The sequence below is a fragment of the Calliphora vicina genome, chromosome 3 (genome assembly GCF_958450345.1).
Source record: "Calliphora vicina chromosome 3, idCalVici1.1, whole genome shotgun sequence".
Classification (NCBI taxonomy): Eukaryota; Metazoa; Arthropoda; class Insecta; order Diptera; family Calliphoridae; genus Calliphora; species Calliphora vicina.
Window position 1 is genome coordinate 169603 of NC_088782.1, and position 12512 is coordinate 182114.

The following is a 12512-nucleotide window of genomic DNA, read 5'->3' on the forward strand; positions in this document are numbered from 1 at the left end:
TTTTTTTAAAAGTGTAAAAAAATCTGAGTGTAATTTTCCATTTTTTTGAAATGAATACCTTCATAGTTTTTTAAGCTCACAATGCGTTAATTAATTCCAGATAAATATATATATATGTATGTACATATAAAATTTTTCTTTTTCAAAATAACATAACTACCAACAATGTTTTTATGGAACAAATCAAGATCCGCGTAACAGTTTATATTTTCATAATTTTTTTCTGTTAATATTCACATTTTCTGTATTGCCGGCCTTCGGCCGGGTGAAGGGACTTTTAACTCTGGGGTGTATCGAACATCGGCTTCGATAAAATCACTTTTTCTGTATATAAAAATTTTATGAAGTACTGTCATACAAAATCAAAAAGGAATTTTTGGTTCACAATATTAGTAAACTGTACCATATTATATATCATATTAAAGGTATTAAAATAAATAAATTTTTAGATGAAATTTTGTAAACAATAGACAGCTGTTACGAACAAAATCAACTATTGTGAATGAAAAGTTCAGGGAATATCACGATAGCAATTTTCCCTTCGAGGGAATTGGATATTTCATGGGAACATAAATTTCACATGTTTTTCACGATAGGGGTGATTGTGAAGCACTATTCAATGATACCCATAACGATCAGTTTGTTTTCCAAATATATGAGAAATGTACTATTATATGTATTGACTTTAAATTCATATAACTCTTAAACTAAGAGAGAGCAGGGAAAAATAACGTTTTTGTGCTTCTAATTATGAGAGCTATCTACACCAAAGAAATTCACCCCTATCGCGAATCAACATTTCACATGAAATATTTCCCTTTTCCTTTTTTCGTTCATCAACTTTGTTCACGTGAAAAAAATTCCCCTTGTTGTGAAATTTTTAGATGGAATTTTGTAAACAATAAACAGCTGTTACGAACAAAATCAACTATTGTGAATGTAAAGTTCATCATGATATTCCCGATAGCAATTTTCCCTTCGAGGGAAATGAATATTTCATGGGAACAAAATTTCACATGTTATTGCCGATAGGGGTGATTATAAAAATGCAAGCTGTTTCGATGATCTTGATTTATACCAAAATACTATTAGTTATATTTCGATTCGGAAGAAAACTTTCGAAATATATACTACATATTTTTATTTCGAAACGAATCCACAGATGAGCTAAGTTTGCAAGCTCCGTCGTTCACTACAGCTTTCCGAAAATGTAGTTTAAGGACCTTGGATTAACGGCCATATTTCCCTAATCTATTTTGATTCAATTCTTTATACATTCAGAAGAACCACTTCATGAAAATCGTTACTTTCGAGATGCTAAAAGAACAAAAATTGATGTTGCCAAAATTCGATGTTGTTGCTATTAAAAGAATGTTAAGAATGCGATTTGCGGCCAACAAATTAGTACATAAATTGTAAATACACATTCTGCATCGCATATACATATATCCCAACTAATCGACGGTTGCAAAGTAAAACACAAAACTAGTTTTTAAGGTGTTTTTACTTCTGTTTTATTTTTTATAAAGTTTTTTTTTTTAATCCAGTTTTATATACGTTGATTCTGTTTTTGGTCTTCTTGGCTTGTGGGGCATTTTGAGAGTGCATCACAGCGGAGGCATGACGCAAAGCAGCCTAAAAATATAACAAATAGAAATTTATCATTAATATAATGCAAACAAAGGGGATTAACAATAAAATATGATAATTTCATCAGTTTTAAAGTTTCAACACCACAGTTCAGCGATCTTGGTTGGTAAAATTATAAAAATCATCATTCAATAAATGATATCACACAATGAAAAAAATCATGATTTTTACTATAACTAAACTGGATCATGTACTTACGTTTATTCTGGTTTTTTGGTCTTCTTGACTTGTGGGGCCTTTTGAGAGCGCATCACAGCGGAAGCACGACGCAAAGCAGCCTATAAACATAACAAAGAGACATTTATTATTAATATTATACATACAAAGGGGATTAAAAATAAAATATGAAAGTTTCATCAGTTTTAAAGTTTCAACAAAACAATTCAGCGATCTTGGTTGGTAAAATTATAAAAATCATCATTCAAGAAATGATATCAAACAATGAAAATATCATGACAAGTTGTACTATAACTAACCTGAGTCAAGTCCTTGCGGTACTTGTTGTCAGTCAAAAGATTTCTCAATTTCTTCAAAGACCTTCTGGGACCAGCCTTCATGGTTACTTTGACGGTGTTCTTGGCAGGACGTTGGGCATATTTACCCTTCTTCATGACGACTGTGAAGCCCTTCTTGTCGGCAGCTGGAACAACACCGAGTGTCTTCTTGTGCACGATACCACTGTAGCGGTAAGAGCTGACATTGGTCAAGTTGTTTGCTTCCTAAAACACACGAAACATATAACAAATATTCATTAGATATAAGTTTAAATAATTTAGCATCAACATATTTATTGTATAATTTCTCAGGTTTAGAAAGGTTATTATCACGTGGTGAATCAACTATCATTGTGAATTTATACAATAACATCATCGAAAGTTAAAATACAAATAAGAAACGAAACTAAAAATACTCACAGTCGAGAATGGTTTCTTGATATCACGCTTCTTCAACAAGAAAGCATTGTTGTTGCGGATGATCAACCAGTTAAGGTGCGATGAAGTAGTGGCCATCTCAGATCTGTTAAAGGAAAAATAATATACAAATAAAATCGATTAGTAAAAGTCAATTATGCTAAATAATTTATTACAGCAAAGAAAATTGTTAAATTTATTTTTCAGTCTTGGGTGATGAATATAGTCTTCATGGAACTCTTCCGCTTATTCGTTCATCATAACAAAACTTAACAATTCACTTTTTCGTTTATATCTATTATTGATTGAGCTTAGCACGTGTAGAATTTCGGAATATTTACCCTTGGCTTTAATGTTGTTTAAAATCAGCATTTTTTGTAATTATGGGTAGTAGTATGTAATATGTGATTGATCAGACTTTGGTGATTATAATTTTTATTCATTCACAAAATTTCACACGTGTTAACTCAACAAATTCACTGGAGAAAATAAAAATCTCACCTTTTGTCTGGGAATGCGATGACAGAAAAGAAACAGGAAACATCATGGCGGCGACACTATAGCTATTGACTGAAGTTGGCTGCATTTGTCAAACTTCATTTTCCTCCGGAAGTGTTTGGAAAGAATTTTATTTAAGGGTTGTATTTGTTACGATACAGTTTTTAAAAAAATTCGTTTACACATAAACTTCTTGGTTTTTCTTATCATATATTTGTTTATGTTAAAATCTTTTTAAAATATACATTTTTATAAAAATAATAGTTTCCACAGATATGAATGTATGTATATATATTTGATATGTCATTTACAGTAACGAAATGTAGTTTTCACAATTAATGGCGAAACAACGAATAACTAATAATTTATTTATTTATAATACTCAAGACCATAAAATCAAGATCCTAAAAAAATAAATACATAATAAACAATAGAAAAACTAATAGTTTTTGGCTTTATTAATAGGTTTAATTGAAAAACGACTTAATTTTTTGCATGTTTTTCATACAAAACTAAAAAATATTCTTTCAACCTGTACGAATTGTCTGTCGGCATTCCTTCTTGGTCACAATTTCTAGAACTTTGAATGCTCTTCCTGTACATTAAAAAACATTAACTTTTACTTTAAATAAAGAAAAAAATATATTTATTGATCACTTTACTCACAAAAACTTTTGGTTGAATTCTATCAAAATTTTTTAACATTCGCGAAAAAAAAAATAATTTTGTAAGATAATTTTAATGGTTTATTTAATCTATATCTATTATTATCTATATATATTATAGATTTTAATAAACTCAATTATTGAAATAAAAATGTTGTATTACTATAAATAAAAATTATTTGTAAAATGTCGGTAACGGTATTTATCATTATATCGGCAACGGCTTGACCTGACTACTATCTATTTTTTTTGGGATAACGTAGTCTTTTTTTATAGACTGAATTCTATAGTTTACACAAAAAGAAGAATTTTCTAATTTTAAAGTCGATATATCATTTCAACCTTTTTAAATTTTTGAATAGTCGTCTTATCGTCATTTACTATTGATGAAAAGTCATCTTTTCAACTTTTTGTCATATTTTAATGCCAAAAGTTTAAGATTGCTAGATTTATTGATGCGTAAAAGCATTTTTTAAAATTTTTGCAAGAATACATGTGTTTATATGTGTGATGCCAAATATTTTAATCATTTTGCTATCACTTTCGACTACTCTCAATTAATCGACGTTTTGGTCGCATTCGATTTTTTTAGCAAAGTGTATTTGAACCCCTAATAATTAAGCGTTTCATTTATTTTTCCAGCTGTTGTTAGTAATGTAACGTTATTTTAAAAATTAAGTCCATCTTTCATTCGTGTATATAAATAGAAAAAAATATTTAAGATTATTTCAGTTTTGAACTTTATTTACAAAAATACAGTGTTTTAGTGAACTTAGTTTTAATTTACATAATTTGTTTGCAGTAATATTTCACAGCATTGAAAGAAACAGTAAGTACAAAATGTTAAAGTTAAATAATTCCACCAACCACCTTGATAAACACCCTTCATCAAATAATTACCAACATCCAACCCGCTTATAAAATAACAATTTGAAAATGCAGCGGGTATAAAGATTTGTGAACCCAATAGGGCATTAAAGCGCTGAAGACCTGCATCACTAAGCTTTAAGTTATTTTTCATAAAACTCCTGTAAATGGGAGATCTAATTAGGCCTTTTACAATTTTTTCTCCCACCAAACAACAAAAATTTAATATACTCCATAAGAATACATATCCATAATATCCGTGCCATAGAAAAACAAATGAAAATGTAGCACCTGTAGCTAAAATTTTTCTTAAAGCCGAAGAAGTTTTGCTGCACATTTCAGCATATATGTGGGTGAAGAGGAATTCATATAGACCTTCGTCAAAATATTTCCACATATCAGAATAGTAATGAACCAGACCAATACAGCGAGGCTTTCGGGGAGGCTGCAGTCCATCGTATTGGGAAAAAGCTATGCCCAGGCCGTAGGAAATGACATAGAACATGAAGAAAAATTGGCCCATAAAATATCCCACGGCATAAAGGCCAAATTTTGTATCGAGAATTTCCACGGCTGTTATATCCACAGCCATATAATGAACATATACAAAATGAGTGGCTATCTCTAGAATAATCCACCAGAATATTACTCTGGCAATTTGCCAAAGAAATATTTTAAATTTTTGTTTCCCTGAATGATTATTTTCATGCTCTAATATAATATAACGATTATAACCCATAAAAGGTCCCAACATTAAACAAGGAAAATATAATGTGTATCCTAAAAAGTGTGACAAAGCGTATTTACTTCTAAGATTTGTTTCATTTATGCGATAGGCCTTTTCATATTGCAAACTGTAGCTACAGCCTCGTAATATGGACCAACATAACGTAACCATCACATTATGAAACTCAGTGTAACCAAGATCCTCTTGTAAATAACGATTCGTTTTAAGAAATATCATTGAAATCATCCATAACACAGATAACAGCCACGTTAACCTTTTTGAGGTTCTACGGGCTACAAAGTAATAGGATATGATCAAGCATCCAATAAGGGCAATCGATATCAGTTTCATTGTCATTAGTAGTATAATTAGACAAACTATTGCATTTGTTAAGCTTTGCCATTTGTAGTTAAATTTTCGTATCACAGTTGTTGCTGCCAAATGAAAAATATACCAAGGCCAGTATATTTTCATGTACTCGGTGAAAGCGTATAACTCATCGTTTGTATCATCTTTAAGAGAATTCAATATAGGCCATCCTTTGGGGAAATCATAAACTGATATTTTCCAAATTTTGTGACGAGCTTCTATTAACATCCATAGTTCATAAACAATATAAATAATATAAACACTAAAATATGCAATAATTTCACTTTTGTATAAATTTAAGTTCTTTGTTTGCATTTTGGACGCACATGGAGGACGGTACCGGTTTTACTACTAGGCAAGGCGTATTTAACAAGGTGACAGCAGTGGCGAATTGAAATAAATACAGGCGAATTCACTTATTTTTTATATATAGAGTTTGACATACGGGCGTACGTGCGAATATTTTTTATATATGTAGTTTGACATTTGTGCGAGCTATTTCTATAATCAGCTGTGCTGCCGATGGCACCTTATTAAATGCACCTTGCTACTAGGGAAATGATTTGTAAACAAATTGCTTCTTCTTCTCATGATAATACATGGCATAGAAATGATAACACAATTACCACTATCACTTATAGTGTTGTGATTTAGGGTAGTATGTAATAAATTTGATTTTCGTTTCAAATATTTCAGTAAAGTATTGGCGAAGCCCTATAAAATTATAAACATTAAAATTAATTATTAATGCTGTAAATACATACAATTAGTTGATTTAACGCTTGTTTCAAAATGCATTTACTACTATTTTTGATGCTCTGCTATACAACTCTGTTGAGCTAACTTCACAATTTTGACGTTTATGTTGTTAAAAAAAACAAACATCAACACGTGCTATTATAAACCGAAAAGAATTATTGAAAGTTTGAACAAGTATTTTTGAATAAAATTTTTATAAGTTTAACAAATAAAAAATAAATTACAATGGATATTGTAAAAGAAGTGCTGGAAAGGCAACAAAAAGAATTGGAAAAATATAAACCCATAACGGTAGACAAACATTTAGAATGTCGCATCGATGTGGGCATGATGTTAATAACAGATCCCAATGATTTGGAAGATAATGAACTAAAGTAAGTCCGCATTATATGAAATAGCTTAAGAAAAATTAAACTATTATATATTTTATTATAGAGAAAACCGAGAAAATTATATATTAAATTTAACTCGTGACAATACCCAACTTTTAATAAACGAAATCTGGCAGTTGCCCACAGAACGTGTAGATGAGTGTATAGTGGCAAAACTGCCTGCACCTACTACAATAATGCCACGTTTGCGCAAGGTACCTGGTCCCAAGGTAATGACCAAATGGGAGAAATTCGCTCAGGAGAAGGGTATTACCAAAAAGAATAAGGCTAAGAAAGTGTACGATGATACTTTGGATGTAAGTACTTATAAATAATATACTTTATATAGTAGTAGATTTGATTTATGAATGTGTTATCTATTTTTTCTAGAAATGGGTGCCCACTTATGGCTACAAACGTGCAGATGCCGAAAAACAAAAAGATTGGATTTTGGAAGTACCAAAAAATGTTGATCCCATGCAGGATATGTTCCAAAAGAAGATTGATCTTCGTAACGAAAAAGTAGCCAAGAATGAAATACAACGTATGAAAAATATAGTAAGAGCCAGAAAAGAAGAAGTTCCGCGCAGTGGCTACTTAGGTGGAGAGGCTGCCACTTCGGGACAACTGTTAACAGCTGTAACAGTTGCCAAGGCTTCGACAGCTTCTGTAGGTAAATTCCAAAATAAACTGCCCAAAGAAAAGGAAGCTCGTGGTATTGGTGTAAAGGAGTTGATACCCGGATCAAAACGCAAGGCTTCCCACATTTCCAATCAACCAGAAAAGGAAGTTAATTTGGATCTTATTAAGAGTGTATTGAACAAAAAACCTAAAATTGATATTGAAAAAGCAATATCTCTACAAAAACACGACGACCGCCTAGAGTGAGTTTCTTTTGTATATTATGATTATGATTGTTATGTTATAATTCTTGTTATTTTTTTGTAGACGGGAAGCCAATGAAGATGGTGGCAAAAAGAGTAAAAAGAATAAGAAGGGCGGTGGTAAAGGCAGTCGCAAGGCTGTGGGCAAGAAACCTAAAGGAGGTCGTGGTCAAAGAGCGCCTGGCAAAAAGGTCGCTGTAGGTCGCAAAAGAAGATAAGTCTCACTCAGCTATGTAATTGTGTGAAATGAAAACAACTTATGTAGTAACATGTTTCTTTACATTAGTTTTAATGAATAAAAATTTAACATTTTCTAAAAAAAATAAAATTTACAACATTTTAAAATATACAATCTGCTAAAAAAAATTAGAAAAATCTTAAATTAACTCTTTCCCGGTGACGTTGCAAATACTCGTAGACAAAGGTGCGAAAGATTTTATTGAAATTTCTGATGGTGGGCCAGTGTAAATTGGCTGCATTATCATTGGCTGTATGCCATTGAGGCGGAAATGGTGTTGGTATTACATGTAGTATAGGAACATCTAAAAATAAATTATAATTTTACACGAATCTCAATTGAAGGGTTCAAAAAATCATAAAAATTTCACTTACTTTCTTGTAAAAATGGACGATGGTCATCGTCTACAAACCCTTGTGCTTGGCGATTTAAAAACATAAGATTATGACCCTCTAAAAGTTTCTGTTTCATGAAATCTCGTTCAATATCACAGAGACTGCTGTGCAAACCCTGGGTATTGGTATAAAAACTAGAGAATTTGGGATTGGCTGATCCAATTAAATCTAAAAGAACTAAAACTTCCTGCAATAAGAATAAAACAATAATTACACTGTGCTTCAAATTTTCAAAAGCATTAATTCTTATTATAATTGGACTCTTAACCATTCATTACAAATCAATTCATAGAGTTAATTCAATTTAGTACTTCAAACTTATTGAATTTATTCTAAAGAATCTTTTTAGAATTGAACCAATAGAACATACTTACAATTCTATCAATATGCCGTATTTTTGGTGAAGCTTTAGCTTGAGAAGTTGAAAGCTTTCTCGCTAAATGTCGAGAACCATATAAAGAATCTGTATTTGTCCACTCTTTAAAAGCTTCCTCACCATCAAAGAATATTAGCTATAAATAAAGATCCAATAAATATATTAAATAAAACAAATTATGTATGCACAATACGATTCATGCTTGCATTAGTTCCTATATGAATACTAATAATGCATATGACATGTATTGACTATAAGAAGACACATTTTTTTTAAATGATTACCTCACACTTTCTGTACTGCGTCATAACAATTAAGTACATAAAATGTATCTAGTTGAAATACAATGCGACCTCGATTTGTAAGGAATCTTTATAAAAGCAAAACGGCTCGATATGAAAAACATTTTTCACAATTTCTTTGAAATATTGTATTATATTCTTTGAAATAATATCGAATACAAAAAACGAGTTCTTACTGTATTTATTGAAACTAACATCTATACGTACCATTAATCCCAGGTCGTTGCGACCTTTATTTTGCTGCAAATAAGGCTGTAGAGTTTTGGCAGTGTTAAGCAGAATTGCACAAGGTACGGCAGAATCAATAGCACCAACAAACCCTGGATCATTTGGAAAATATTTACTGTCATAGTGACAGGCTAAGGACAAAAAGTCACTCGCATCCGGATTGAGTACACCAACAATAGTAGCAAATGTAACATTGCCAAATATGGGCACTTTTTCGGAAAATTCATCGATTTCCGAGTTAAAACCCAATGATTGCAATTCTCTGAAATAAAAACAAGGAATAGTTTTAAATTGGGCTGGTTGTGTATGTATGTACATTATTATATACATTTCACAATGGTATATTCGGACTCCATTTCACAATGGAGTTATCGGTTAAGCCGAGCCGCAGATTCGTGAAATATTAGGACATTATGACATAATGAATATGACCTTGTGAATTGACCATATATGTATATTTGTTCAATTCTCTAGGTCATAATGTCCTAATATTTCACAATGGTTTTATTGCATTTCAAGCAAAAAATGTCCTAAAATAATACTACTCTGTATGCTATATTTATCGTGTTATCGTAAGCAACCAGCAGAGACCTGCGCCGAACGCCTAAAAGTCGGTTAAGCCGAGCTGCCGAGTCGTGATATATTAGGACACTATGACAATATGACTGATAAGAGACCTTGTGAATTGACCAATTGTTTGTGTGTTTTTAATATATCGTTACCTAAAACGCAAAAAGCCCAAACTAACAAACATTTCAAAAACAAGTTTTTTACATCGGAATGTGTAAAAAAGGGTTTAAATTTTTTGTTAGTTAGGGTGTTTTGCGTTATAGGTAACGATATACATATATGTACATATGTATATAGAATATTTGACCAATTTCCATAAAAGCTATTTGATTGATCATCTTCTAATCGTCTCCTACTGTGGTAAACATTTATAATTGTAATGGAATTCTTCATTATTTTGATAATGGTATTTTAACGTTACATTGATACCTCCATTTTATATACATATATAAATATAATAAATTTCTTGACGATATCTCGAATTGATGTAATTGTATAAGAATTTTACAATTTTGAAATTTAATACATATCATAAAATTCATCAGTTACAACAGCCTGAATACAAGTGGAACCAATGAACAAAAAATTATTTTTTTGGTGAAAAAACGAGTTTCTTTGAAACATGAACAAAAACACATCAAAAATAATAATAAATACATACATATGTATGTAATTCTAATTTTTTTAAAAAAAAAACACTGTGATACAAAAAAATAATCAAGCAGAAATACCTAGGATGTGATACTAATTTTCTCGTAGGTTATGTCAAGTAGAACAAGATTTTTTGGGAAATTTGCCAAACACCCCCAAAATCTTGAATTAGCTAAATATTCAGCGGATTTAGAAAGAAGAAACTTAGGCCTTTCGAATGGTATACATATGTATATGCTTTTTAAGTAACCTTGAGAAAAATGTTTGGATATTTCTTCAGCAAAAAATTTTGTTTTAATGTTTTTCACCATTTTCCGAATTTGGTGATGTTATTACACAGTTTTGAGGTCGAAAGACCCCAGTTTCTCAGAAAATTCGCTGAGAAACTTAAAATCAATTTATTCAACTAAGTGTAAAAAAACGGATCAAGATTTTGGAGATGCTTGGAAAAGCTTATTGTACTCTACAACAAATTCGACTGTGCCGAATCTTATATGTATATCCTTCACCTTAACGGTGCGCGACACCGTTTTAATGTAAAAACCAGTCGGCTAATATCTTTGGGTATTTTTGAACTATACTATCGCAATCTGATACATATTTTGTTATTTCAGATTTTTAAAAAAAATATTTTTGGGTGAGAAAAAACGTGACAGGCGTATATACATTACGGGGTCGGAATATATACATAATTATGGAATTTACAAATGGAATGACGAACTTATGCGGTTAAAGTTATAAAAAATATAACTATATACTAGATAAATATTTTTTATTTTCTCTCCCTTTCATTTTTCATGCGAGATCGAACTGGTTTTTGTAGTTTTTTCAACATATTTACCTTGTTATAAATTGGAGTACTTTTGTATGACCTGCAGATCCCACAACTCGGGGTTGCATTATATTTGCCAAAGTTTTATTGAAATGGTCATTATCATCGGGCCACAAAGACTAAAATAAAATTATTTTTAATAAAGGAATTTGATTTAAATTAAAAAAACACAAATACAAATATCACATACTTGTTGTTGAACTTGTAATGTACCCAATGATATGAAGGAGAATAAAACATAAAAAAACAAAACTTTAGTTTTAAACATTTTTTAAATAAATAAAAGTACAAGAAAATAAAAAAAAAACGTAATAACACAAACAACAAACAATACAAGTTTTATTTATCGTGTTGTCGTTGTTCTCTTTTGTTTAAATACGGTAATTTTTAGTTCAATCGCCCGTTCCACTTTTCCTTATTTTAACGTTGACTCATTCGCCACTGATTAACAAAGACTCAATAAACAACTAAATTGTATATTTTGTTCAATTCCATAAACAAGTGTTGGCTGCTGGACTCTTGAGCAGAAATCATTTAAAAACTAACAACAAATAAAGTTATTCAAAAAGCATCCGTAATTATTTCAAGCACTCATCTGGCTAAAGCTTTCAAGGGCTTTTCCAATTGAATAATAAAAACAACAACTTTAATTTCCAATATTGTTTGTAAATTGTTAAAGCTTTTTCTCTTCGATTTTATTGTTTATTGCAAAAAAACAAAACAACAATATAATTTAAAATAGACAAACTAATGTAGAGAGTAGAAAAGCTCTTTTTAAAACATAAATAATTAAGTCAGATTAATTTTATTTTATATTATGCGGGGTGGGACGGGACGGTAGCTTTTTAACTATTTATTGAAATTGGTTTTACATTTTTATAACAATAATTTTGATTTTATGTTGCAAAACATACGGAAAAGGAAGATTATTAAATTTAAGGCCCTAATTTTGTAAATCACGTCACCAAAGTGATATTTATGTGCAAAGCAAAAACAACAATTCACACATTTCAAAAATTTGTTTTTGTTTTATGTACAAATTGTGAACCAAACAAACGCACAAAAATTCAAGCGTTGATTTGCCTTTCATAATTTGAAAATTGTGTACACAAAACAAAAACAAATTTTTAAAATGTGTGAAATATTGTTTTTGCTTTGCACATAAACATCACTTTGGTGACGTGATTTACAAAATTAGGGCCTAAGTGAATTGCAGATC

At 30.6% G+C, this 12512-nt stretch overlaps 4 protein-coding genes and 1 non-coding gene across 5 annotated transcripts; 1 reads left to right on the forward strand and 4 right to left on the reverse strand.

Moving 5' to 3' along the window:
- Positions 1-1489: 1489 nt before the first annotated feature.
- RpL28 (ribosomal protein L28) lies at positions 1490-3126 on the reverse strand. Its single transcript, XM_065505366.1, has 5 exons — positions 3063-3126; positions 2565-2667; positions 2127-2369; positions 1849-1928; positions 1490-1635 (listed from the first exon to the last, which is right to left on the reverse strand). Exons 2-4 carry the CDS (start codon positions 2658-2660, stop codon positions 1851-1853), a joined length of 417 nt encoding a protein of 138 aa, XP_065361438.1. The 5' UTR covers positions 2661-2667; positions 3063-3126; the 3' UTR covers positions 1490-1635; positions 1849-1850.
- LOC135956115 (small nucleolar RNA CD11) lies at positions 2757-2829 on the reverse strand. Its single transcript, XR_010576355.1, has one exon. It is a non-coding gene; the product is annotated as a small nucleolar RNA CD11 (small nucleolar RNA).
- A 1314-nt stretch (positions 3127-4440) lies between the features above and the next one.
- On the reverse strand, positions 4441-6037 carry rasp (protein-cysteine N-palmitoyltransferase Rasp). Its single transcript, XM_065503842.1, has one exon. The coding sequence runs from the start codon at positions 6000-6002 to the stop codon at positions 4503-4505; it is 1500 nt and encodes a 499-aa protein (XP_065359914.1). The 5' UTR covers positions 6003-6037; the 3' UTR covers positions 4441-4502.
- Positions 6038-6559: 522 nt separating this feature from the next.
- Positions 6560-8029, forward strand: LOC135954552 (ribosome biogenesis regulatory protein homolog). The gene is made up of 4 exons (XM_065504741.1): positions 6560-6820; positions 6882-7134; positions 7208-7701; positions 7766-8029. The coding sequence occupies exons 1-4, from the start codon at positions 6672-6674 to the stop codon at positions 7917-7919; spliced, it is 1050 nt and encodes a 349-aa protein (XP_065360813.1). The 5' UTR covers positions 6560-6671; the 3' UTR covers positions 7920-8029.
- On the reverse strand, positions 7959-11834 carry QC (Glutaminyl cyclase). The gene is made up of 6 exons (XM_065504742.1): positions 11484-11834; positions 11303-11412; positions 9220-9502; positions 8709-8846; positions 8314-8521; positions 7959-8243 (listed from the first exon to the last, which is right to left on the reverse strand). The coding sequence occupies exons 1-6, from the start codon at positions 11559-11561 to the stop codon at positions 8068-8070; spliced, it is 993 nt and encodes a 330-aa protein (XP_065360814.1). The 5' UTR covers positions 11562-11834; the 3' UTR covers positions 7959-8067.
- Between the last annotated feature and the right edge of the window lie 678 nt (positions 11835-12512).